At 37.7% G+C, this 27,811-nt stretch overlaps 1 protein-coding gene across 4 annotated transcripts in view; it reads right to left on the bottom strand.

Moving 5' to 3' along the window:
• Positions 1–27,811, bottom strand: part of Rbp6 (RNA-binding protein 6) — a 1,287,678-nt gene that overhangs the window by 15,198 nt on the left and 1,244,669 nt on the right. The window contains exons 9-12 of one of the 4 annotated variants that reach the window (XM_067118389.1): positions 23,696–23,780; positions 16,030–16,062; positions 12,823–12,903; positions 237–347 (exon numbers count right to left, since the gene is read on the bottom strand). In XM_067118389.1, the coding sequence (XP_066974490.1) occupies positions 237–347; positions 12,823–12,903; positions 16,030–16,062; positions 23,696–23,780 (310 nt within the window). The remainder of the gene's footprint in view (positions 1–236; positions 348–12,822; positions 12,904–16,029; positions 16,063–23,695; positions 23,781–27,811) is intronic. The other 3 variants (XM_067118390.1, XM_067118391.1, XM_067118392.1) reach the window with 3 other exon arrangements.

Below are 27,811 nucleotides of genomic sequence, written 5' to 3'. Positions count from 1 at the left end.
AGAAATGAAAACCCAGTAGGGGTCCCATTGGTAAAAGCTCAAAAAAACTATTAATAAATATTAAAAGCTACAGCAACTCCTACAGTCGAAGACTTCTGGTTAATATAAACTTAATTCCTTTTATACTTTTTTAAAAAATTTTAAACTGGGGGATACAAACTGGTTACAATATGCAGCATTCGCTAAAAAAAAAAAGAACCAAAATGTATGACAAATGTATGAGAGGAGAGTCTTACCGGGAGCCAACACATGGACGGTGCGAATATGGGGAACCGTATTGGAGGTACACGTGATTGGCTTGCCGGGCCCATGATTCTCATTTCTTATCGGAATGGCAGCCGTCAGCCCTATAACCACAGAAAACGTGGTCAGCGGTCATCAGCTTTGGCAGTTGGCAAGGGGTCAGCATCAACAATTTTTAAGCACAATTTCACTGAACGCAACTTTTTTTGACCATCACTTTAAAACTGGATGTCTCCTTAGATGATGTATGGGGGGGGAGGATGTTGGCTAATTCATATAGCAGTGGGGGAGGGGCAATACTACTTGAGATTGACCGCGAAAGCAATCTCAATCTCAGGCCATGCTCCAAAGAGATCACAGGGTCAACTTAGGCCACGTAGTTTTTTTTTTTTTTTACGTTATTCGCCTTAGAATGATTCTCCGGTTTAAGTGTTTTTTGCGGCATCGGTAAGATAAAACTATGATTTAAACCTGGCAAACTCTCTCACTGCTGGCTGACCAAAAAAACTACACCACGAAGTGACGTAGTGTACAAAAAAAAAAAAAAAAAAGTCTGCCATCAGAACGTTCGTCCGTCTACTGAAAATAGGAGTCGCCAAAAAAAAATTGCGAAGTCGCCCAAAAAATATGGAGAAACGTTTTGGAAAACACAGAGGAAAACTGAACACACACAAAAAAGACAGCTAAGGAAAAAAAAAACACCTGGAAGAATAGAGAACACTACTCTGCCTACTTGGCTAAACATTTGGTGGTTATAAAAATCTACAAATGTTGTTAGCGGTTTGTAATACATAGGAAAAAAATATAATTTCAAAAATTATGAGTAGCTAGTTTCCTAAAAAATACCTGAGCTATCATATGACACACTGAGGTTCTGAAATTCGTACACTTGGTAAATATAGACACGATCTCTTGTTAAGTGATGTTGCCATAAACTGATCGTAAGTTGAACTCTATACAGTAATAAAAGTAATGCAACGTAATTCTCGGAATAAAAATCACTTCAGAATCAAGCATTTCGATCGACATGAAACACACAAAATAAAGTAGAAACAAATGGTATCATTATCATTATAAGAATTATGTAACTTTATATTCTAAATACAACAATTAAAGACCATTTTTTGAGGGGGGGGGAGAGTACTAAAACGGTCTTACGAACTGCCTCCCTAAAGCTGAAAACCGCTGATCAGGTCACATTATGTATATGAAGAAAAGGACAAATAAAAAAAACAAGACTAGAAACTGCACATAGAATGACGTCACATCGTCTTGGAAGAGCAAGCAAATAAAAAAAAATTTCTTCGATCTGACTTTACAATATTTCACATTGTGTACAATAGATATATGGGCTTTTTTTGAAGGGGAGGGGAGGGGGAGGGAGGGAGGGGTTGCTACGATACAGCCTTGATAATATGGATCGTCTATGATAATCAATAATGATAATAGCAAATGGCAAAAAAGCAGATTTTTAAAGGGGGGGTTGGAGGAAAAATCAGGAGGAAGAGGAAATAAAAGGATTTAGACGCTAACATATCCAGAGATATCATATCATTATCAACCATTATTTCCAAAAAAAATATTTTTGAAAAATTTATAAAAAAAAAAAAAAATAAGACAGACAGAGCTGTTCAGTAAACACAATTCAGAGATACAGTACCAGGCGTTTACAGCAAACACTTCTACCAAATTACGTTAAATCCCAGGAAAGTTTCTACTTTTAATAACAATAAATGTGAAAGAGTAATGAAAAGAACTAGTACGCGCCTACAACCTATTCACCGCCTCACTAGATAGAAACACATGGAAAGACACTATTGATACGAAAGAGTCTTCTCTCTAAAGCTAAAAGTTTGCTAAGTGTCTAAAACATTGGGTCAACCTTTTTACTCATGCCTCTGGTCACATGCATGCTTAGCGTGTCTTATCTAGAAACACTCTAGAATGAAGTATTGGCAAGAAAACTAGAAGGAAATAGAAGATTTTAAAAATGTTCACCATTATATTTATTGTACATACATACATCATTTAAATGACTCGTATTTATTATTATCATTTTAGGTGGTAGCACTTAATGTTTAGGCATACATATCAAAACGCATCTCTGATGGTGATACATTCAGCATCATGGCAAGGATTATAGAGCACAGCCAGTACACACCATCAGTGGGTTCACGCAAAAAATAATAAATTAAGTAAATAAATCAAAAGGATACATTCCACATTATTTAATATTCAAAAGTCAAATGAAAATAAAAAAGTGGAAAATAATAATAATAATAATAATAATAATAATAATAATAATAATAATAATAATAATAATAATTCTACATCGCCGAGTTTTGTCTCGTTCTAAAAAAAAAAAAAATGTGCCATCCCAGTCAGCCCAACAATAGAGACCATCACGTGTCATCAACACGGCTCCCGTATTGATGGCAAAAAAGAAAAAAAAAAGATAAAGAAGACCAAAATTCCTTCGGCTCACTCCTCATTCATTTATAGTCGCCTCGGCCATTTTCGTTCTGAGTCTTTCCCCCTTCGCGAAGAAGGAAAAAAAAAGGAGAGTGAGAGAGAGACTGATGAGAGAATATGGCTGGAGCGAGGCAGAGAGTGAGAATGGAGGAGAGAGCAGAGGTGGAACAGGTTGAGGAGTGATGTTCTCTCTTATCTCTCATCTTGTTTTTTTATATATATATTAATGGATAATAAATTGCTCCGTGGGAGTTATTAAGAATTATCATCATATAAGGCGGGCTGAGAAGCAAAATATAAAATAAAAAAAAATCATCATCCCTAGCACAAACCCTTCCCTGTGGGAACCACTTCTCCAGCAGAAGCCTACCCCCAAGGAGTCCTGTTAATTTTTTCCCTAATCAAAGCCACTCACTCACCTTAAGACGAGGAAAGAAAGAATATTATGTCTGAATTTCATTGTCTTAGGAGCAGTGTGTCGTGAATTAGAATCATCCAAAAAAGGAAGATTTTTCATGGTCAAATGCATTGGGACTTTTAATCAAGGGAAGATTTACATAATGGTTCATTTTTCCATTTAGGGGGGGAAGAAGTGTGGCTGGGTGGCCGTGGTGTACCTCAGGGAAGAGTACTGAAAACCAATGGTTTTTCTTTTTTTTTTTTAATAGACGTCCGAGTACGGACACCTAGATTACAAGTAGAAAATTACAATTATGATATGCGTAAACTGAAGGGGAAACACATAATGATGATAAATAACAGAAATGCATGCCTTAAGAGTGGAAGTTATTCAACATAGTACATCATAATTATTTTGTGCAAAATATATATATATGTATATATATGTATAAAGGAAAAATGTGTTTTATTTCCAAGTATATATAACTACTAGTTGGAAATACCCTTTTTCTTTCCTTTTTTTCCAAAACCAAATATATATATATATAGAGAGAGTGTTTTTTTAAAGAGTTCTTTTGTGCAAATATACTTTCAAATCGGTCACGTTCATGAAGCACCGCTTCCATCATTTGGGTACTGCAAAAAACGACACACTTGAAATGCCACGGGCTCTCTCTCTCGAACAACGCTACAAATTCTGCAACCCCAGAGAGGTGCAGCAGAGTCGGTGCGCCTGCGAATGCAATTGCAGTTGCAGCTCTCAAGCTTAGGATCTAATTGAAAGTATTACTGAACATTTTTTCACATTATTGCAACTCGATCGAGGCTATGGAGCCTTTGGGGGTGACTCCTTAGAAGAAAAATAAATAAATAAGAATAATCATAATGAAAAGAAGTGGAGACATCACACACATCCACGAAAAAACAGGATTTTTTTTTTAAGTCATTGATCTAGTTTTAACGAAATTCTTTTCCTGCATATTTTGAAGGCGCGGAAAGGATGTAAAGAGAAAAAATAATAAGGCCAGGGTGGGTATATGGTACCTAAAAAGCTAATTCTGTATGTCCTGACTGGTGATCAAAAATTTCTTATACAGAACAGACGAAGCCCTGTCAAAAAAAAATGATTAGAAAAAAAATCAGACTCGAGGCGAGGTTGTTTACCGAAGCAACAACAACCTCTGAACCTCAAAACCTCAGGTTTCAGGAGGGCTGAAGGCATAGTGGGTATTTCAGTGGACTCAGCAAATGTATGCGTCTTTTTCATAAGAATGAATAAAAACAAAATTGGTAAAAAAATAAAAACAAAGGAAAGCGAGAGAAAATTTAAGCAACCTTTCTTGCAAGAATAAAAATCTCCGCGATAGAAAAGTCAAAAGTCTTCAGATTTTTTCCCCCACAAAAAAAAAAAAAAAAAAAAAAAATCCTGAAGGCGAGGAAGGCGAACACACCCCTAGTACTCTCAGGCCCTCGACCTTTTGTGTCTTCTGGACTACTTTATAACAACTCTTTAAATGCATACCTCACATAACTCACCAATTCAACAAGTATATATATATATAAGATATATTTATCCAAATAGTAAACAGCGTACTATAACATATCTGAAGTGGATTTATTTACATAATATTCACGCATATGACAATACAAATCAAGTGTGCAAACTCGAGTGAGGCTCTAAACCTAAAAAATGTGTTCGATGACCTTAGCTTAAACCAAATGTTATTGATTTGACTCTTCAATTGAATTTCTCTTCATCTATGAACACCTATATTCCTGAACTAAAAAAAAAAAATCGAAATAAATAAAATAAAATCTACCACAACCTGTCCCTGATTTTTCAGGAGCTTTATCGCCTCCTGGATGCAAGATAAAGACGAAATGAAACGACCCAAAAAAGAAATACAGAGCGACATGCTATGTAATATGATAATAATACAAAGTGGCCCGTAACCACTTCCTTGACTAGACGACAAATGAGTGTTCATGGAAGTTAAGAATTATCGCAGTTGCATAGTTAAAAAAGTGACGGAATTGGCACTCAATTGTACTCCTCCCTTGTCTCGATTACTTGTTCGTTATTATTTTTTTTAATTAAATCCTGGTCATTGAAAGTTGCAGAAAACGATAAAGCTCAATTATTAGCAGTTCGATAATGAAACGTCACTCAACGTTATCTACAATACCAATGCAGCATCTCGGTTGCCGAGTGCAGCTTCATTTTTGAGTATGTGCGTGCGTTTGTTTGTTGGTTTTCGTTCGACTCACGAAGAGACGATGTGAAGGTCAAGCTCACGAGAGAGGGGCAGCGCATCCCTACTTCTTACTAGGCCTACAATTGTCGAGAAACTATTTAGCATGAGAATCGTAGCCAATGACTGGCCTCGTGACTATGTATATCTTCATCTATGTATCGCCTAATGACCTAAGGAACCGTAATTCCTAGAGAGGAGGTTAAAGGCTAAAAATCGGGGATTTCTTTTTTCGTTTTGAAATGGCCTAGTACATTCTGACTCTAGAATGACCGCGTATATCTGAGAGACAAACAAGGTAACTAGTTGAATGGACTAGTTTTGCCCTGGGAATTCGTATTAGTCTAAGATATATCTTGGCCATGCGCCCATCCCTGTGCCAAAACAAAAAAATCATAATTGAAAAAGGTACTGTATAGTCCATTACCACAATTCATTAATAGTTACTGATATTATTTAAGCATTTCTTTTTAAGACTACAAATTTTAGCTAAGAAACATCCTAAGGCCGTCTAAAAGCGACACGGGCAGCGAGCTTAGCTTTGGTCAGCGCATTGGGTCTCTCAAGGAGAAGGTTCTCGAGAGACTCTCTACTACAGTCAAGTCAACTACTACAAGTTAAGAGCGGAAGCCTTTCCTAAACTACTACCATTAACAGATAATAGGTTAGTATTGACAGGAGGAGAAATCATTCCGAAAGTCTTTCTATATCTACGGTCAGTGTCAGAAGTCCTTATTTAGATATTGACATGATTTATATCGACTTATTCCAAGGATTTGACATTCTTTCTCTGCTATATGAGGGAGGGGGAGGAGGGGACCTGCGCTTCCAACGGAAGGACAGAGTCAAAATCAAAACGCTGCAAACTCAAAAAAGAAAAAATATATGTATGTCTAAGGTCTATTCAAAATCAAGAAATTCATTCTTAAAATTCCACTAGCAAAGCCAGTCATTAGGTAACGTTTATAAATTATTATTATTTTTTTTTTCCCATTTCTAGTTTAAGGTGGAAGGATGACCATTAATAGAGAATTGCCTTTCTAACCGATTCTCGAATCTTCATCTTTTTTTTTAGGAAAAAAAAAACGACCTACGTGATGGTGTTCGATACGGTCAGCACCTTCCCAAAACAAATCTCAATTGACCAATCAAAACCCGTCAAAAAGAAGAAGGCTAATGGACAATCAGGAGTTCTCTGACTGGACAAAAAAAGACCGAAGGTCCTGCCCGAAGGAACACCACCTCTAGAGCGCGGATGGAGCGACTATATGTTAAAAGTGGTTGAATACGCACACAAAAAAATGGAATGATTTTATCGGTTAACCATTTCGTTTCTTGAAGAGACAACTTCCGAACTAAGTCAGAATGATACGAAAATGCAATAAAAATGACGAAATGAATAATAAAACGATCGTTAATCTCTCGTGTGTGTGTTCTACAGTGTTGTACTATTATCACTTGAGGAGTTGATGAAATCTAGTAGTATCGACGGTTCCTCTACGAATTCCTTAAAATTGAAAGAATCTTCGATTATGACAGACATCACATTCAACTTAAATGCGAAGGATGGAATTGAGCGCTAACGAAGTCAACGACACTCACTGAACTATATCACAAAAATCAATTATATTCTTTTTTTTATTCTTCTGGTTGAAAGAACCCGAAGGCGTAGGCTTAAAAAAATATATTCCACTAAAGCTTCCCTATAACCCCAAATTCCCCCAACAAATATATTGGCAATTGATAAAATGTATGTGAGGGCGTCCTTCGCAGACAGTGGTGTCTTATCCTTTAAACTCCTTCCGCCTCCACCATGTTTACTAAAGGATAAAAATAAATGACCTTCCCCACACAGCGTCTGCTTCTGAAGGTCATCCAGTCCCTTCCAGTTTCAACGTTTCGTTTCTTATGTTCAAGTTCATGAGGAAAAAAAAGAATGCTGTCAGGCCTTCCTCTTCATTGCACTAATGTGTGCATACTTATGTACATATAAGCAAAGTGTAAGACGAGTGTAAATACATAACTAACTACGAAAATGATGCTCTGGTTGAGCGATGCTAACCATTTTATGAGGCAGTTTTTTTCCTCTGTTCAACCAGACCGTTAACTTTCGTGTTTAGTGTCTGCCTATAATATTATTTGCTAACTTGCTGCTACGTTTACTATCCTCTCTGTCATGCTGTTTGTACTGCGTACAGTCACCGCTGTCTAAACTAATTATTCATAGTATTCTAACGCCAGCTTAACGTTATTAAAGAACCATGGCTAAAGCAGTTGGAAGTAATTTATTTAATCATCATTCACCTAAGTGAATTATGTTGTCACTTACCAGGTAGTGATGGCTGTTCAGAGATGACAAACACTGTTTAGAAACCCATGTTGGATAAAATTCTATCAGTCCCTAACTTCAGACAGCTCAGTGGCACTGCAGTCATCCCGGCAAAATAAATAAATAATCTGTGAACTTCTCATACCTGGCTTATTCTATAAGGTAATTAATATAACTATTCTTATGCTCATCTAAAGCTCGATAAATAAGAATCCTATCCGTTTCCTTTAGTGTTCGGTAACTAAGAAAGCCAGTCACTGATATGAATATATTGTATCTTGAATTATTATTAAAACTCTCTCAACTAAGATATCACCTTCAAACGGCAACTGTAGCATCGCCTTATGCCAGTTCTCAGTCCTGCTTGTAATCACTTTTACAGAGACAGGTTTTACCTGCTAGTGCATGACACCCTGTAAATGTGCCCTGTATTGAATGGAGATAACCCATTCCTTCCCACACCCTTTCCGTTGAGGATTTCCCACGACTTTCGCGCATAGTCAACAGCTAATTCAACCTGGCCTCTCTCCTGATGTTTGCAAAGCAAACACTTGCCTCTCATCTATCACTAAAACACCAAAATCTAATGAGATGTTTCATCAAGACTGTGATCACTCATCGACCTAAGACTTTCGTGACAGTGCCAGTAGACGTGTGCGCCATGCACAGTCAAGGCACTCGAATTCATCGAAAATTTTTCGTTCTCAAGAAAATATGGGAAGGGAGGAAACAAGCATAAGACCAAGCGAATAAATGGGATTTTTGGAAAAAAAAAATCCATAGATATAAAAGTTGCCACAAAACTAAGTAAAAGTTTGGCATCTATGTTAAATCAACAACAAAACGTATGTCTTGATCAACTGGATTTTGTAAGCTGTCCACTGAAAGTGGATAATATTCCACCACAACCCTAGAGCTCGCCTTGATAAGAAAATACATATGTATGTCCTGCTGGTATGTAGACTATACATCAGTCCTACGAGCTGACAGTGACAAACTCAAAGTTATTTCTCCTCACATAGAAAACAGCAAACAGTCTTATGTCTTTACATTACTGGACGATTCCTTCAATACCAACGACCCCTCGAGGATAAATTAAAATCACAGACATTGAAATCAATGAGAGAATACATCAAAAAATTCCATCGCGGACCCTTTTTAATACGCGAGGCATGACGGAGTTCACCACTCAACTCTAGCAACAAAGACCCACTCCTGAGGCAATAGGCTGGTAGGGCAGAGTTCGGAGGCCTACACCAGACCTCTTACTCTCTTTTCACGCTTTCCCAAACTTGGGGCAACTGTCCGTGCTGCAATAGGACAGCCTAGTCTTAACCAACCACCCAACCTTTAAGAACCAAACACAAAACAGTGCTGGTTCTAACCAACAGCTACCAATGGTACTTTTTTCCTTCCCGACAGTTTTCGTTAACATCCCAGCGCCAATCGTGAGTAAAATAATTGCATACTCGATGAACCGAGAAAGGCCACTTTGCAGTTACGAGTAAGTATAGCTTCCCCCAAGAGCGGAGATATACTTAAGGCTCACCCACTCCTTCATATAGCTAAGGTTTATCATTTGGAGATGAAAGGTGCTGCAGCGAACTCGCCACACTAACAAAAGGGACTGGATGGACCGAGAAAGATGGGATGGTTTCAGGTTCTCTTTTCTTCTTTATTTTTGCCCATAAAATCGTTACAAAATCAAGTTATTGCACATTGCCACCGCTGGCACAGCTCTGCCTCTTATTAGAGGTTTAAACCTCGCTCGCTCCCAAGCGAAGTACCTATGGACTATGGAGGCGAGGATATAATAAATACATGTATAAAAAAAATGATCGATCCCGCTTCTCTCCTGTCTGAATCCCCACCCTTTATGTCATCGAAGAATGAAAATATTAAATATTTCCTTTGTAAGAAAGGTTCGACTTTTCACAAAACAAAATTTCAGATCTGTGGGGTTAAAATGATGACCCACAGTACACTGAAATCAGCGCACAAACGAAGCTAACAGAACCTTTTTTTCACCTAACAGCTCGTAATTCATAGACATAAACGTTTCAAATCATGGCTTATCCTCCTTCTCAATATATAAATATATGTAATAAAAGCACAGCGTTCTCGGTGAACGAAATAAAAAAAATTGAAGTCTGTCTGAATAAGATTGTTCGTCCAAATCCGTTCAGTGAAGTTCTACTTTCTTTAATTTTTTTTAAGTCATCCTAAATTCACACCGAAACCAGAGTTAACGACGAGGCTGACTGACGCACCCACTTCGCCTTATATAGTGTATCAGGCCAAATTCAAGTTATCCGGCAACGAAGGTTTATCCTTTTTTCTTTGAACAGATGAACTTGCATTTAGAGAAAGAGAGAAAGAGAGAGAGAGAGAAAGAGAGAAAGAGATAAAAAAAAGAGGTTTTATCCAGTTGCAGCAACAAGATTGGATAGGAAGTGTCCCTCAGTGATATATCAAAACGACATGAAGTCCAACAAAAAAAAATAACTGCTTAAATTTCTGATCCATTTCTCTAAACATTTCCAGGAAAAAAGGTTAAATTCTCAAATTACTCATCACCATAACAAATATATTCTGGGTTTTGGGTAGAGATATTATATGTTATCTGTCACGGGAGCCTTTTTCGTTACTTGTTTTTGTTATTTCATCCAAGTCTTTGAAAAGCTATCTGTTTTTTTTTTTTTTTTTATCAGCAAATAAATAGTATATCATCACAGAGGAGAATCATGTTGCCCTTTAGTGAACACGGCGAGAGAGAGTTGAGAAGGGCGCCGCAGGTAGCACTATAAGGTCCATAGGGTTATATACAAGGCATGAGAGTTTGGGCTCAATCTCTGGCGCGAGTGTGTGTTCAATTCAGGAGTGCCCAACCAGGTTTAAAGCAGGATTCAAACCGATATATTCTCCCAATGGAAACTTGCCATCAGGCAAAATTCCAACAATCCCTGGGAAAAGAAATAGAGAAAATCAAAATCTATTTCACCTAAATTGACTGAAACTTTTCATTATTTCAACAACTATCTGAGTCTTTCTGATAAGGGTAAATAACAACAAGCTGTGGACATCAACACTGACTGAATCCTTTTGACACAAAAAATTTGCCGTAGCAGCTTTTTTTTCTTATATATTATTTACTTCGAATGACATGTCAACATAACAAAAAAAAAAAAAGAGAGAAGCTATGGCAGTAAAGTTACAACAAGGGAGTCATGACTGAATGAAAAATTATTGCATATAGTACTTCACAAGAAAATAACTTAAGGAAAGTTAACAAAGCTAATAGCATATCTTGAGGTGAGTGTTTTGTACCTCCAATAGGGTAGGTGATGTCAGATGACTGGTTTTATGAAAAAAGATCACTCCGTATACTATCTTGCTGCTACAACTACCAACACACTGGCTACTGAGATAGTGGTATATATATATATATATGAATATATATATGCAACAGTAACAAAATGACAGAATAAAAGCAAAAGGAACATACTGAGTACAAGTCAAGTAAAGATAAACAGATAAAAGTAAGTATAGGAAAACAGATAACGTAAAAACGAGTACAGATAAAGTACAAGTAAACAGATACAATAAAAATAAGTCTTGAAAAAGGATGGAGAGAGAGAGAGAGAGAGAGAGAGAGAGAGAGAGAGAGAGAGAGAGAGAGAGAGAGAGAGAGAGGGCCATACCACACCACTCTACCAATTAGCCCTCGTTTTATTTTTTTTATTTTTTTACACACTGTACGACGATATGGACCAGACACTTCACTATTACTCCTTCTGCTTGGGGAACTCAGACACAATACGGTATGATTCACTGATGAAGGAGAAAAAAAATAGAGTGAGAGAGAGAAGGAAAATTCTGATATTAGAAATACCATCCGAGATTTGTATACAAAAATTTTCTCCTCTTTCGGATCAAGACTCTCAAGTGAGATCTGTACAAAAAAAATTGCATTGCAATTGCACTAAAACTGGCTGGTTTTGGCTACCTTTCCAAAGAGTAATCATGGTTAGTAAGACAAAAATTTCATTCAGGTTAGTCGTTGAAAAGATACCCAACCATGTGCCTTCTTCCACAAAAAAGGAAAGAAAAAAATAAAAGATGAAAAATGACACAGCTTTTCCTTTCATCATACTTATATCCGTTCCCATATCGCCGAAAGGGTTAATGGAAATGAAAAGAAAATAAAAAAAACAAAATACAAAAAAAAAACATTACTTCTATCGAGTCTTACAAATTACAGGACGAATAAACTACGCAGAACGAGATAATTGGCAGCCTACAGAAACTGCACCAGAGAAAAACCATAATCTAGAATATGCCTACCAAACCCTACAGTTACAGTACAAATAATACTCTTGCCTACAACTTTGCTGGGCTGCGTTAGGGAGTTATTTACTTTCATCATGTAGTAGTAAATGCTCACTAATAGGGGAAAAAAAGTCACATGCATCAAAGCCAAAAGATAATGGGTGAAAATGCTTCTTTTCACGACGGTCTTTGTTTAATCATAGAGAGAGATAGGAAAAGAAATATTAAGGCAGGTATAAAACAAATCATATGGCTAATATAAAATGTTTGCAGAGTTGCTATGGTTTTAGTAAATTACTTTTTTTTTTTTTGCTTTTATATTCCGATCTCTTTTTCTCAAAATATGTATAGATCCTATGCTCGTAAACTCAACAATTGGGTGACGGCACTGTAACAAAAAGTTTTTGTTTTAAAAATGACATTGTATTTGAAATCTGCAGAGCACTTCCAAAAAAAATAGGGGGAAAAATTATCTTGACTGAAAAGACATTAAAACACACGTCGATGATAAAAAAAAAAATATCCAGCACAAAGCATTGCATCATGACGTGTATTTTCCTCCTCCCAAAAACTCTGTGAGGAGCGTTCGTGGGTCATGAATATTGCCAAATGAAAACCAATGAAAGATTAACTGGAGGTCTCTCTATAGTGAATGTGATCTACTAAGAAGAATCGAAGAAGCCATCTCCCATCTGCAGAGTGTAAGTATGAGTTACAACTGCAATGCATGCAGGTTATAGAACCCCACATCGACCGGGTGGGGGAGACAAAGCGCAGCAACACCCGAGTTCAAATTACCTGCTGGGTAAGGAAACCCGAAGCTCGGGTAGCTAGCATAGCCGCGACCTGCGTAGGCGGCATATGCGGCTGCCTGGATCCCTGCAAGGAAGACAACAGAAAGACAAGTCGTTAACAATCGTGTTCTCTGGGCAGGGGGAGGACCTGCAACGCCTCAAAGGGAAGCCGCTGTTCCTGTCTGGCCTAAAGCGCCGATTTTTACGGGCAGCGTCAACGGTCCTTCTAAGACTACCCGAGTCGCTGAGTATTCCACGCTCGGTAGTAGTCTTCAAAGTTGCTCGTTGATGCCCGGGCACGCTTGGCGACAAGAGCCAAGCTTTCCTTTGAAGGCGTTTTCCTCCTACAGACTTTCAATTTTTTGTTTAATTAAATTAATTCAGTGCTCTTGTGGTGATCATTATTGTGAAATCTGCAATTTATTTCTGATCCAATTGGAAAAAAGTTAAATTCTAAACAATATTTTTGATTAAAGAAGAAGTGAAAAGACAGATTAATCTACGCGAAACAGATTTTTGGGGCTAATTCCTACATGGTAATAAACTATAGCACTGGACATGCAATTACAATTCTAAGTAAGATATCTTTATTAGCTTGGTACTGCATTTACTTTAAAAAAAATACTAAGTTTATATTGGCATATGACAAAGCTTCAAAAACTAAGATACCTCCGGCAACAACCTGAGACTAAGTTTGCTACAGGTTCTACAAAACTACAGATTTAATTGTTTTAAAAAGAGGAGACAAAATAATAATAATAACAACAATAATAATAACCATAACAATAAAAAAGTCAAGTCAAGACAACTTAAGTGAAAAGTGGTTATATGGACTTTTTTTTTCTCCAAAAGACCGAGAATAAAATCTTGAAAATTTACTCCTGCTCCTCCTCCACCACTGTCCTCTTCGCCATTGTTCTACTTATTCTTTTTTATCTTTATTTGAAAACTAGGATGACAAAATGATGAAGCCCATTTTCTTTTTTCCTTATTCCAAGGTGATGCCCGAGGTATTAAATGGAGGAAACTTAGCCGCACTCGAACCTGTCCCAGCATATTTATAAATATATGTCAAAAATAAAAAAAGACCCTGATTCCTTTCTGCAGAGACGATGATGCTTTAGCTACTGTACAGAGATGATTTCAGTCACATATAATTCAAAGAAATTCATGATATAAATAAAAAAAAGTCATTGCAAAGTAAGTGCAAGAACATCTAAATGAAAAATTATATCTATCTGAAAAGGAATCAGGCGTCTTTTGCCCACAATATCAAATAAATGTAAAACAAATATGACTCGGAAATGATTTTACGTACCATCCATGACTCCCAGTGTTTAACCAATGACTGGTTTTATTGTGTTATATCTCTTTTCCCTTTTTCTTTTTTTTTCTTTTTTATTTTTAAAATATGTCTTCGGTTCCCAATCAGAAGCAGGAGTACCTATGAGGAACATTGGCGTCCAAGATTCCGTTTCTGGACCAGTGCCATTATTAAGAGCTTGTAGAAAACGGGTGTACACTTGTTAGTAGTAATGTGGAAAAAGATTTGTTACGTGACCCTTCTCAAATGTTACCATGTGAGAGCATTGCAATCATTCCATGGGGGAGGCTCAAGGGTTTTCAAAACATTTAACACATTTCACAAGTGATGAGGACATACAGACAACTTCATCTCATTCAGACAACTTACTTTCATTAAAAAAATTCACATACACTTCTCTTGTCAATTACCTTTTACATGAATGCCAAAATTTTTTACTTTCAATTGTATAGAATTTTCTTTTACTTTATAATCATAAGTAAAAAATATATATTTACAAACCAAATATTCTTTTTATTATTATTTTAGCACTGAGAAATTTATTCTTGTGAATAAAAACCTTGACTTTTTTTCTGCTAATACTAAATACTGTGAACAACAATTTGCAAGGGCATTACACAAATGATTTCTGGAAAATACACTCTCACACTTCCACTCAGAGGGAACTCAGGCACTCCAACATAAATGTATAATGTGTTCATGTATGTTTTGAGAAATGACTAACAGGATTAGAAAATTGACATGACCTCTTCCATCAAGTGACTACTGAAATTCAAGCAAAGCAAAAACAGATCTCGTGTGACATAATGAAATGACATGAAAACTTTTGGTACTGTTTTTTTTCCTCAGAGAGGTCTGTCGTTCTTTTTAAGAAGACTCTAATTGCAAAACTGTTTTCTCTGGATGTTTTCAGGGAAAATCATAACTGTCATGAACTAAACGTCTTCCATAATTTCCACACAAAGCTGAAATGAACATGATGTTCTTGCGTTTCACTGACGAAGAAGAGATTTTAATGCTTGTTCCAGAGAACACTTACCCTAATGCTTCAACTGTGTGACAAGTTGGACTATGCCCCAGATAATCTGTTCAAGCTAATATCTGTGAGAATTGGAATAAACAAATGTTGATAAAAATTTAGCATTAGACATACAAATATATATGATTACAAAAAAAGGTGGAAATTAGTTTTGGCTTTTTCCTTTTTTCTCTCTCATTTCCGCAATAAATCTTTTACCGTTCGGATTTGACAAAATCTCTATTTTCATAATTCGATTGTCTCTCCGATGTGGTGGGGTGGGGCAGCACAGGCTATCTCTTTTATGCTCTTTTTGATTTCTTCCTTTTTTTAGAATTATTTCTAATTTATTTCTTAGTTCTTCTTTATCATTTTGCTGGGTTTTATGGCTAGTTTTATATATAGTATTTTTTTTTTTTTTGCTTTTCATGTGGGCTACATTATAATACGCAAACAGAACAGGCTCGGGTGAGGTGATTGGCCCCCAAGGACTACACTACACGATGGCTGACCACGGGAGGAGGAGAAAGAGGAGCATCCTACGGCGGGAGACCTGCCGAGGGATGTTCCTCTTCCTCTCAGAGGACGTCACTCTTCCCTCACGCTCGCCGCTGAAGGGGGAGAGGTGTTGCTCGCTGACGTAGTGACAGAATGACTTAGGGTCATGATTATATCTCTACAGAATACAGACTGATGATCTATATACAAGTGACTTTGTGACAGAATTATAATATATATATATGTATATATCTCGAGAGTTAATTTAGCAGCACCTACTACGGCAGGCACGGGAGAGGGTGACATAAGTGGGCGGACCTGGTGTAGGGTGGCCCTGGGTGGCTAGTATAGTAACAAGAAGAAATACATACCATCAGGGAGAGCTCCCAGCGACCAAACTAGATCTAGAACATTTGAGAGGAAAGAGAAAAAGAACTAGATCAGACACCTTATCATGAAGGCATTCAATAGTTGATGACATTTATGACTGCAATTGAAAACTGGACACAAAAAGGTTTGGATGCCCCAAATTAAGTGTGTGAAAATCTAATTGCATTAAAATGACTATAAAAAGCCCACTCTCGGGGGATGCTGATGTATAATAATAAAAAACCACATCTCCAAAATGGAATCATTAAGATTAAATGTCCAACAGGGACAACTAGACAGAGTTCTTTTTTCCGCTAAAAAAAGAGGATATTAAGTAACGGTGTATTTATGCTATAGACCCTTCCTTGGTCACTGGGAGCGCGAGCCGAGTATGTCATAACGCTCACCAACAAACCATTTCAACTGACTTGATTTTCATTTCTTTTCTTTTCTTTTCTTTTCGTTCTGATTCTCATTGAACTGTGATCTGAAGCGAATCTTCATCATATTCTTAATTTTTTTGTTTTGTTTTGTTTCATAACTTTTTATATTCTCTTTTGTGGATGAACTTCTTTCTTTGCTACTTTTGATGAAGTGACTTTATTCGTGAACAGAGTGCACTGGGCAGGCCACACACCAGTTGCTGATTGTATCTTACTTTTTTTAATGTTTTTCGAAAGTTGTGATCTCCACCTGATATATATATTTATGGAATTTATATGTCATATATGTATACATATTGCATTATCACATTCTTTTTAAATAACCAGGCTTATATTTACCCCACACCCTCTCTTGAAAACGGAGAGGTGTATAGAGATACAACAAGACGGTAATGATAGATAAAAATAGATATATGATACATACAAGGTTGATAAATATATATATATGAACACATATATATATTTATATACAGAAAGGGAGACAGAACTAGCAAAAGAAAGGAGGAGAGAGAGAGAGAGAGAGAGAGAGAGAGAGAGAGAGAGAGAGAGAGAGAGAGAGAGAGAGAGAGAGAGAGAAAGCGTAGAGCAGTCTATAAAAAAAACCAAAGGAAAGGAACAAGAACCTGGTGATGTGTCTGTCATTGCAGAGTATAATAAAAAAAAAAGCATAACAACAGTAATAATAAAAATCAAAGAAATGAAAACAAGATATTAGAATTTCAAGAGCAATTCGGTCTAGGCATTAATTCTTTTATTTCATTTCATTTTCCTTGAGGGAAAAGAAAAAAGGTGTTGGTGACGATTTTAAATGAAGTCACACCTTTTTTTGTTTCTTTTCTTCTCTCTACGAATTTTCCAGTCTTTCTAAAAAAGATCTATGAGAGCTCTACGTGGCTAGTTCTGACTACTCTAAAAGGGGCTCTATCTAGATAAAGACAAACAGGAAATGTACGGTCAAAAGTTTGTTTATTCTATCAACAGTTATAATACAAGGCTTGATGCCTATGTTAAACTAGTATATATTATCATTGGCACATGACATTACGAAAAAATTCAAAGGCCTCTTTAAATGGAATTTCATAACCAAAACCCTGTCATTTGGTACCAATTAAGTACTAAATAATCACATAGGCCATTCATGAAAAAAAGCCTTGTAAAGGCATTGTCTTCTATAGGCTCTTCTTTGACGTAAATTGATTATTAAGTGTGCACGGCCCCGCTCCATAGCTACTAGACACCGACAGGTTTTTTTATTTTTTTTTTTCAGTAATAATGACGATTATTATTTATATTCACAGCTACGTAACTTTTTTATTATTTATTTTTTTCTAGAACTGCAGGAAAAATACAAATGGACCCATGTCGTATGAAGACTAAACAGTTAAATAATTGAACAATAACAGGCACGGGCCTCATGACGCCTTGAACTTTTTTTTTTAGATTTCAATTTGATTTCTGTTATTCTATACCATTTTGTTCAGTTATTTCTTTTTTTATCAGTCTTAATTCCCTTCTCGACTTAAAGCAGCCACGGGGTCTCGGATTTCGTAATCGCCTAATACCATTTAAGTTACGCTATACATATACATACACATTTATATATAAATACTTAACATATGCATACATTCATACACTATGTATATTCAGGCATCGGTGTGAGTATATACATATATCTACACATACACGTAAGCGCATGTCTGCATATTTAAGCATACACGCACAGACATTACTGAGGTACATGTATATACGTGAAAAATCACACGCGCACGCCCGCTAATACGCACGTGTATACTAGTATGCATACGCAATAGGTAGTCCAAAACAAGTGCTTTCGAGTGAACCGCATACAACTTGACGTTGAAAGCCTTCCTTAATATCTAGGACTAATAAATACTCTAGCGAGAGATTTCTAGTGTCATGAAGATCTACCATTCCTGTATCGGAGAAGCCTTGTACCATACCAAACCACAACCAAAAAAGATAAAAAACTAATGTAAAAAAGTATATATTTATATGTATTTATATATATTTTTTCCTCAGTTATATTTCAACTACTTAAAACTCCCTCCCCATTTTCCCTTACCTACAACGGCCTGTTTCATAATGATTACGGGCGTGTTTTTTTTTCCTATATATTTTATTTTCTCGGCAGCTTATATAATTGAACACTAAAAAAATATATGTATAAAATGAAAAAGAAGTGCTCATTTTTTTGCAGCACAATCTAAAATACACGATATGTGACAATGAACTGAAGATTCGGGAGTAGCTATAGGAACTCTAATAAGAAATGGAATACATAAGGACAAACAGATATCAAAAAAAGACTTACGTCTCTATAAAGCTATTCCATAAGCTGGAGGGGGGAAGAGGGTGCCAACCCCCCCGGATCCAAGGTCTCATGGCCAAATTCTACAGAGAGAAAAAGAGAGAGAGAGAGAGAGAGAGAGAGCGAGAGACGGAGAGAAGAGAGAAAGAGGAGAAGAGAGAGAGAGAGAGAGAGAGAGAGAGAGAGAGAGAGAGAGAGAGAGAGAGAGAGAGAGAGAGAGAGAGGACGTAGAATAGACGACGATCATTATTAAATTGTAAGATTGAGCAGATATATATCCATTTCCTTCCAACGCTGTGCATATCTATTTCATTACAATTTTTTAAAGTTATTTTCGCTATTTTGCAAAAAAACTGTCTAGCCAAAAAACAAAAGCACGAGCATCCTACGATAATTACACTCTCTCACTACTATTATTACACTTCTTAGTTAACACCTGTTTTATCATGACACGTGCTCTCTTCCAACAGGCAGCTGCTGCCACAAAAAACAAACCCCGCTCTACTGATAAATATATGAAACCAGAAACACAAACGATACATCTGTCAAAAACTGGCAGCTCATTGTTATTTTTCGTAAAAACCTACCAGAAATTATTCCTAGAAAAGAAGCATTGTTATAATAGTGCCTCTACAACTCCCCCTAAAGTTTGTTTACCAACTAGTTAGTATAAAAGTATAAAATATCTGATCTAGCGACGATGAAGTATGCAATGAACCTCCCCCTCTTTAAATCATTGAGCTATTATAACCATCACTGAACTGGTGTCAGGTTTAACCACAGCTAATAACATTAGGTTCATGTAAAGGGGCCTTCCCGCGGCTATCACTATCATCATTAACAAAGTTGTTGTTTTTCACTGTTGTTATTGTTGCTGTTGTTGCTGTTGAAAGTTTATAGACCACTGTAAGATGATATATATTAAACCCAGCTCTGTCTCAACCAAAAGATATACATATATATAAATATAGTTGAACCTCTTCACTTCTGTAATTTCTTCTTAAATTGTCTCGAGACTTTGGTTTTTTTTTTTTTTTGATTTGACACAATGCCTAAAACATAAGCTTTACCTTTACTTTTTTATACAATTCAGATTGTGCATCATATTCTCTTCGTAAGATTCTTTGGAATCGGATATACTATTTGGTTTGATTTATACTGTTTGATCGTTGTTATATATATATATATATATATATATATATATATATATATATATATATATATATATATATATATATATATATTATATATAATATATACTATATGTATATATACTATATGTATATATACATATATAAATATATATATACATATACATATAAATATACGCATATATACATATATGTATATATAAATATATATAGATATTAGTTTTATATATATACTGTACAATATATGGATTGCCTTGCTCGCCAGAAAGTTAAAGAATATATACATATAAAAGTTTATAACTTTTTTTCACTTTAATCTACACAAAAGCAAAGAGAAGTTTTGAATTGTTGCTATGCGAATTTGATTTTCCGTTAGTTAGTTGTTCATTTTTTTTTCTTCGGCATTTTTAGTTTTTGGAGAAAACTATAAATACTCGGAAGGTGCTGTTCTAAATACATAAAAGTAAAGTGCCTGAGTGGTTGTCCCTGATAGAACATTTAATATAATGATCATTTGATGTTCAGATAGTAGTTATTATGCCAAAAAAACCAGGTGAATTACTTTGAATCAAAAAGTGTGTGTGTGTGTTTTGGATGCAGTAGAGCTCTATAGCTGTTCTCAGAGATGAATGAAGCCTTACGCTTTAAGTACTCACATAATCTACTTTTTCAATACATTACTCAAATTCATTATTAAAAACTACGATAAAAATGTTTATACGATTCAAAGGACACTTGCAATATATTTCTAACTATAAACTTTGAAGGATTTTAGTCCTATGATGAAGTAGCGGGGGGCAACTTCCCCAACTACCTAGGTCAAGAAAAATAGGTCTTCAAACTAAAATAAAAAAAGTTAAAGTTACCACAGGTATGCGTAAATATATAGAGAGCGCTAGTCTACAAGTAACCTTCTACAGTTTTCTACTTTTCTGTGTTATAACTATGGAGGGGGGGGCGCGGTTATAGCCAAGCCAAACACAAAATAAATAAAGAAAAAACAACAACATATAGAAGACAATGTGAGCATACAGAAAAAAAGAAAAAAAAAACATCTGCAACACAGCTGTATAGTCATCTTGACACTATCATCACTATCATCAACATTAACACCTGTAGGGTCAGGGGTGCGCACCTTCTGTCTACGCCGGCGCGTAAGCTCATCCCCCAACCTTTAAGGGGTTAATTGTACGCAGGTAAATGTATACGACTCTCCTAGACTGGTATCCAAACCTTTTTATGCAGCACGTGTAAAGTGGCTACGTAAAGTACTGCATATTGCGTAAGTCGGTGGCCCCGTTTAAGTACTATTTGGCTTACGGTAAATTATATATATAATATATATGATATATAAAAAAACACATCCGACCCCGCATAAGTACATGGCCTTTAACCTTACCATTTAGCTTAAGTATTGTCAAATAAAGTGGACTGCAACGACTTCTTCGAGAGTGACTTTGAAACAACAATAACACGTGGTCCATTTTAACCACCACAGGCGCCTGGAGGAGGCCGTGACAGAGACAGACTTGAAACAACAACATGACGTACGTACTTGGACCATGTAAATACTGCTGGGTCTCTTTGCACTTAGAGAGAGACAGGGAGAGAGACAGACAGAGGATCATATAAAAAAAGGGGGCCTCAACTTACGCAAGTGTTGCAGCGACTCACGCCAGTACCATGGTCCATGTTAAGTACAATGGTACAGTTAAGTACATAGCCTACGTAAGTACCAACAGAAGTACCACGTTTCGAGACAGGAGAGCAGAACAGAGCTATGACCTATTTACATCAATACAGCAGTATCACTTTCAATATTATCATTAATATTATTTATTTTATTTATTATAGTAGCTTGCTTCTTATCACTTAAGGATGATGTACTTTAGTACTTCACAAGAACTTCACCACTGCACTTGACAACAAGGGGAAGACGAGACATCGAAGCTTGACATTAACGTGAATATTTTTTTTACCTCTCATTTGCATAGACATTGGAAAAAAGTGAATTATAATACTGGAAATTATTGAATCATAATATGCATTCTGTATTTACTTGTACAAACTAATACAGAGAAAGCCCTAACACTGTCTGACCCCCGTGTGGGTTTAAAGTCAACAACCACATTGCAACAACCGTTCGAGAAAAAAAATATGAAAAAACGAAAAACAAACGTCCAGCCTTCCCATATAAGGTCATTCTAAACATAGCCCCGAACCATGGCATGCCACTGGATAGCTAAGAGGCCAGGAGAACCTTCGCCCTTACGCCCTTGTTGTCTAAGGGTATGAAGGGAGCGTAGGCACTCCTGTCCAATGAATGAGGGTGGCAAACTATACATATTTTTTTCTTTCGTATATACCAACTTTTGTGCAAGTCAAACTTTACTTGGTTAGTATGGAAAGCTACGTAATACTGAAGATGTTAATCATGAAGACTAGCAAAAGGAAATAAAAGGTGATAAAGCAGTGACTAGAAAAATTAGACAATTATTATAATGACGTGTGATTATACTAAGAGCAACTTAAGCTTGTGTGATACAGCTGTGGCCTTGGGCACGATCACCTACAATAGTTATTATTATTTGGTGTAATCTTTGGCCTAGCAGGTACCGATACCGATAGGGGTTCAAAAAAATAAAACAGCTGAGGTACCCAGGGACCCTTGCAAACACGCACTTCACAGCCACACATTTGTGAAGGTCTTTTGACCGTCCCAGCCCTGCCTCAGCTGATGATGATATGATTAATATAATAATATTAAGTAATATATCTTAATGGTTCCTCCTGACTGGCATCATCATCATCGCTCCAGCTCCCCAAGCCATGTGCAGTGGCCCGAGAAGGGGGGGAGGGGGCTATGCATTCCCAGAGCCATCGACTCGAAGTGTGTGACCTCAGTCTCTGACCAGGGCAATGCGTTTCCCGCCCTGTGACCTTGCCGGACCAATGGGTTGGAGCGCCGTGAGCGAGATCGTCTATCCAGCCAGGAGGTTACCAGCCAAGTAAAGTTTGTGGTCGCACGCAAGCTTGGCTCGGCAGCTACGGTAGGGTGAGGTGGTCGGGAAGGAAGGAGCGGGTCGGCCTGAGGGGCGGTTGGAGTGAGTGAGAGGTCTCTCTCGAGCGCCGCCCCGCAGCTCGCCCGCCCCTCTCCCTGATCCTATTTCATGATTATTGCTGGAGGGCCCCGGCGGCGGCCAGCGGCTGCTGATGCTCTTGCTGACACGCGCTGCTTCTGCTGCTTGCTTGTGCGCCTACTCCCAGGGTCCGCGACGCCCCGGGGCCCGGGCGCGGGGGGGGGACGTGGGCGTGGGCGCTCACAGGCCCACAGGGATGGGGTAGGTGGGCACGGTGAGGCCTTGCATGCCCAGTAGGTTGGACACGGAGTAACCCAGAGAATTAGTTGTGTTGGTGGTGGCGGGCTGCGTCGTGAATGCCATCCGCTTGCAGCCACTCAAATCCATGGCGGCGTTGGCAGCGCCCACGCCCGCGTCCAACCCGTACATGGCCCCGTAGCCAGGGAGGCCCGTGGCCAGGTGGCCTGAGACCATACCGCTCGCCGCTGCTGCTGCTGCCGCACCTACCGTGGCCAGCCCGCCTAAGGACGCGGGTGTCACCTGCGGCAGGCTGGTCAGCGGCACCTGTGTCGATGCAGCAGCCGCAGCGGCTGCGGCAGGCAGGGAGTAGGGCGCGTAGCGGTAGGTGGCGAGTGGCGGCACAGGCGACACCATCACCAACTCACCGTAGCCCCCGCGCCCGCCTCCTCGTCCGCGACCCACACTCGTCGGTAACATCACCTCCTTCGGCTGCGCCTTCTTGCACTCCACCTGCACGACCGTGGGAGAGAGAGAGAGAGAGAGAGAGAGAGAGAGAGAGAGAGAGAGAGAGAGAGAGAGGGGGGGTAAAAAGAGAGAGAGATAGAGAAAAGGGGTAAAAAAGAGAGATAGAGAAAAGGGATAGAGAGAGAGAGAGAGAGAGAGAGAGAGAGAGAGAGAGAGAGAGAGAGAGATCGGTTGAAGAAGAGAGTTGGAATAAAGAGTTTTAAGAAAAGGGAGAAGGAAACAAAAAATCATGATTAATGACATACATTTCTACTGACAATATATTAGACTAAGGGGTTGTTTTAAAAAACAATTATTCTCATGTTATTTGAACAGCAAAACATACCTGGAGAGATTATTTCACATTCCAACCGCAAACCCAACGTCCACACAAAAGAAACACGAACGAACTTCCCTTTCCTTGCCCTAATTCTATCCTTACCCTAAGCTGACCAAACTGGGCTTTTTGAAAGTTGCCTAACATTTTGAAAACCTAAGACTCTAACACCTGCAGATTTCTCCTCGGAACAGCACAACTGAGAAAAACCCTAAGACCAATATAACCTATGTTCTACAATCTTTCATTAGCTAAATATCAAAGATTTGTTTTGTTTCCTTCGCATATTTCCAACAACCAAATATGGACGTAATTGGATATCTAAGAAGTAAAAATAATTTTATATAATAATATTGCAGTCCATACAAAATTATTTTTCATTAAGCACGACAGTCGACTGCTTAGGTCACTTGGTAACTTGGATGGTTAAATCTTTAATTTTTCGATAACTTCCTTTCTTCATCAAAAAACAACCTGGTAAATCAACCATTTATTACCTTTCCCCATATGTGATATTTCCTCCAAACCGTGCCCAGATTAGACATTAGATACACAGGTCAGGCCCTACAACTCATGCCCAGTCTCTGTAATTCCAGTCGACACAGGTACCTTTTGCATCAACGCCCGCGTTCAGTAACATCTCAATATTTTTTAAGGGCTGACAAAAAAGTGCCGTTCAAAAATGAACACCAGAATTTCTTGAGACTTCCCTTGGTGAGAAAATACGACAAAAATTATGCAACGCTACATGGTCACGGATCTCATTAAAGTGTCTCATCAAGAAAACAAATTACAAACATATTTAATCAAAATCGAACTAATCGATTTTTAAACCGGAATAAAGCGCGAATTTTCGCAATGATATATCGAGCATCAATTATGACAGCAAAAAGAAAATGCCTTGCAATACTGTCTATACAAAGCTAATCCTCTGGGAAAAAGTGACCAACATCAACTCAGTTTTATGAAAAAAAAAAAAAAAAAAAAATCACAAAGAGATTTGCACAAAATCTGCCAAAGAGGATTTTAACAAAAGCGTAATATCCTTATGCTTGAGCCACAGAAATGGATTCTGAATTGCCAACGTGTATGGCTACATTTGGAGCATAAATAACTGAGTAATATTGATAAAGTAACAGCCAATATCTGAGGCAACTGAAAAGGAACTATTTTCCACGTCGTAACGCAGTTTCAAGAGTCTGAACAGTAAAATAAAAAAAAGGACATAATGAAAGGAAGAGTGAATGTTTATACTTTCCATCGTCTAGGCTATACTGTAACATTTACAACTCAGATGTGACACCTTGACCTTTGCCCTCGAGTCTAGGAATTCATCCTTCAAATCCAGGATTTTTTTTTTTTTAAATGGCGACCCTAGACAACGAATACTTTCGAGTGCAAGTTAACTGCGGTATCACAACACGAAAAAACGTTATATCTGAGTTTCATTTATTGCCAGAACACAGTGACAAACATCTCAAACTGAACAAGCTTTTGGTCCACGATAACCTCGAATATAGTGTATTGGTTAATTTTTCCAGATGTAGGTCACGACCATAAACTGGATTAAGCTCTTGGCCCTTGGATAAGCAATCTGAAAAGCTTTAATGAAAATCCAATCCGTTTATCATTCGGATTTGGATAATCACCAGTGAATTCAACAAACACTCGCATAACATATGAAAAAAATTCAAACTCGTGTTTACGCTGCAGTCCAGGAGATAGCTAACCGAAAAACGAAAATGAATGTCCGATTTTCATTATTGAAAAATTACGATTTTTTATTTATTTAACTTACAAAAAATTAACAATTTAAGTAGCCCTCAAACAACAGAACTCTTTCATTCTCTCGCAAGTGCACAGGAGCATGCGCTTTATCAAAAGGTAAAATGAGCGTGATTAACCTAGCAAAGACAATTTGTATCCCAACGCCAAACTCTCAGAACAGGTGAGCGACTGAGCACACACACAAAAGAGAGAGAGAGAGAGAGAGAGAGAGAGAGAGAGAGAGAGAGAGAGAGAGAGAGAGAGAGAGAGAGATATTATGAAAGGAAGAAGATTTAATATTAACAATTAAAGTCTTTCCATCACAGCCCGCGTCTAGGCCACTGTCGAAGTTCTCTCTATTCCAATTCCAAAGTTCTCCTGGTGTGAGCTTAATTAAAAGTTGGCCCCACTCGCTCCATCAATCAACCGCTACGGCGGATAAGCTTTAAGTCTCTCTCTCTCTCTCTCTCTCTCTCTCTCTCTCTCTCTCTCTCTCTCTCTCTCACACACACACACACATATACATAAGAGACGAAGGGTAAAAAAAATCATGTTGGTCTATTTGTAAAGGAAAATTACATACACGCGAGCGCGAACATTATTATTACGTGTGCGAGGTATCTACAAGTAAAAGGCTCCAGGATATAGGGCAAAAGTACAAATGAATAGTCAAAGAGAAATACCTTTACAGAGGATTTCGCTACAGACTAAAATCCTTTCGAGAAACGAAAGATTATGATAAGTCGGACATGGGAACTTCACAACATTCAGGTCTGATAAATAGAAATATTCATTCTTTGAATATTTCTGAATATTTTTTTTTATTTCTGAACGACTGGAAACAAAATATATATGAACTTCAACCAAACTGTTGGATGGAACAATATAATTCTGTACAAAATTCACTCTCTTGTGAGGTTACAACTCGAGTAATCGAGAAATGACATTACATACACCAGTAATAGAAGATGACATACACAAGTAATAGAAAAAGCCTCTATTTGGAATCGTGAGATATCCTGCAAAACCGCTTCAGTTTCCATCTTGTCGCGAACGTTGAGCACCTCCAAATTCGACGAGAAGCTTTCCTCTAAAATCGTTTTTACTGTTGTCACTTATTGGCAAACGTTTCAATTAAACGCGTCTGTTTTGGACACTCCATGTAAACTTTCCTTGAGAACTGTCCTTATTGTTTTTCTCCAGCGGCAACACTTTAACGTAAGAAACGTACGCTATTGTAAAAAATTTTTAAAAACATTCGTTGCTGCCTTCGTCAGTTAAGAAACGTTTATTTGGAAATCCGTCGGCACTGGTTTTACATCTTGGATTCGCAGAGACTATGGCAAGCGAGTCCCACGTTTGATGCGGTTACACGTGACAGACTTTAGTCAATTTCTTTCATTCTTCTGATATCCTCTACTTTAAGGAACGGTTGTCAATTTCCCTACCTGGTAAGGAAAATCACACTTAAGAAATAAAATATCTATTACTGCTGATATGGATCTGAATGCTCGAGGATGTTGGAATTGGAACTGAAATATAGAATTCAGGCTAAAGGCAAGCGATGAGACCTATGAGATCATTCAGCGCTAAAAGGGAAATTGCGAATAAAAAGGTCTAAAAGGTGTAACAGGAGGAAAACCTCGCAGTTACACTCTGAAACAACTGTTAAGAAAGAGAATATGTATGGAAGCACAGTAAAAGGAACGAAAGGGGTTGCAGCTAGGGCTAGAGGGACGCTGCAAAGAACCTTAAGTAATGCCTACAGTGCACCGTGAGACGTGCACTGATGGCACTAACCCCCTGCAGGCCCTTGCATTATATAATTCTTTTACTAATCAACCTTCTTAGGGAAGCCTATGCAGGCTATATTTATTAGCAAGGCAGGTGACAGATTAAGCAGTATCACCTGTGAATGACAACTGCGCTTTAT

This window comes from Macrobrachium rosenbergii, chromosome 16, assembly GCF_040412425.1.
Source record: "Macrobrachium rosenbergii isolate ZJJX-2024 chromosome 16, ASM4041242v1, whole genome shotgun sequence".
Classification (NCBI taxonomy): domain Eukaryota; kingdom Metazoa; phylum Arthropoda; class Malacostraca; order Decapoda; family Palaemonidae; genus Macrobrachium; species Macrobrachium rosenbergii.
This window is presented reverse-complemented; position numbering and strand designations above follow the sequence as displayed.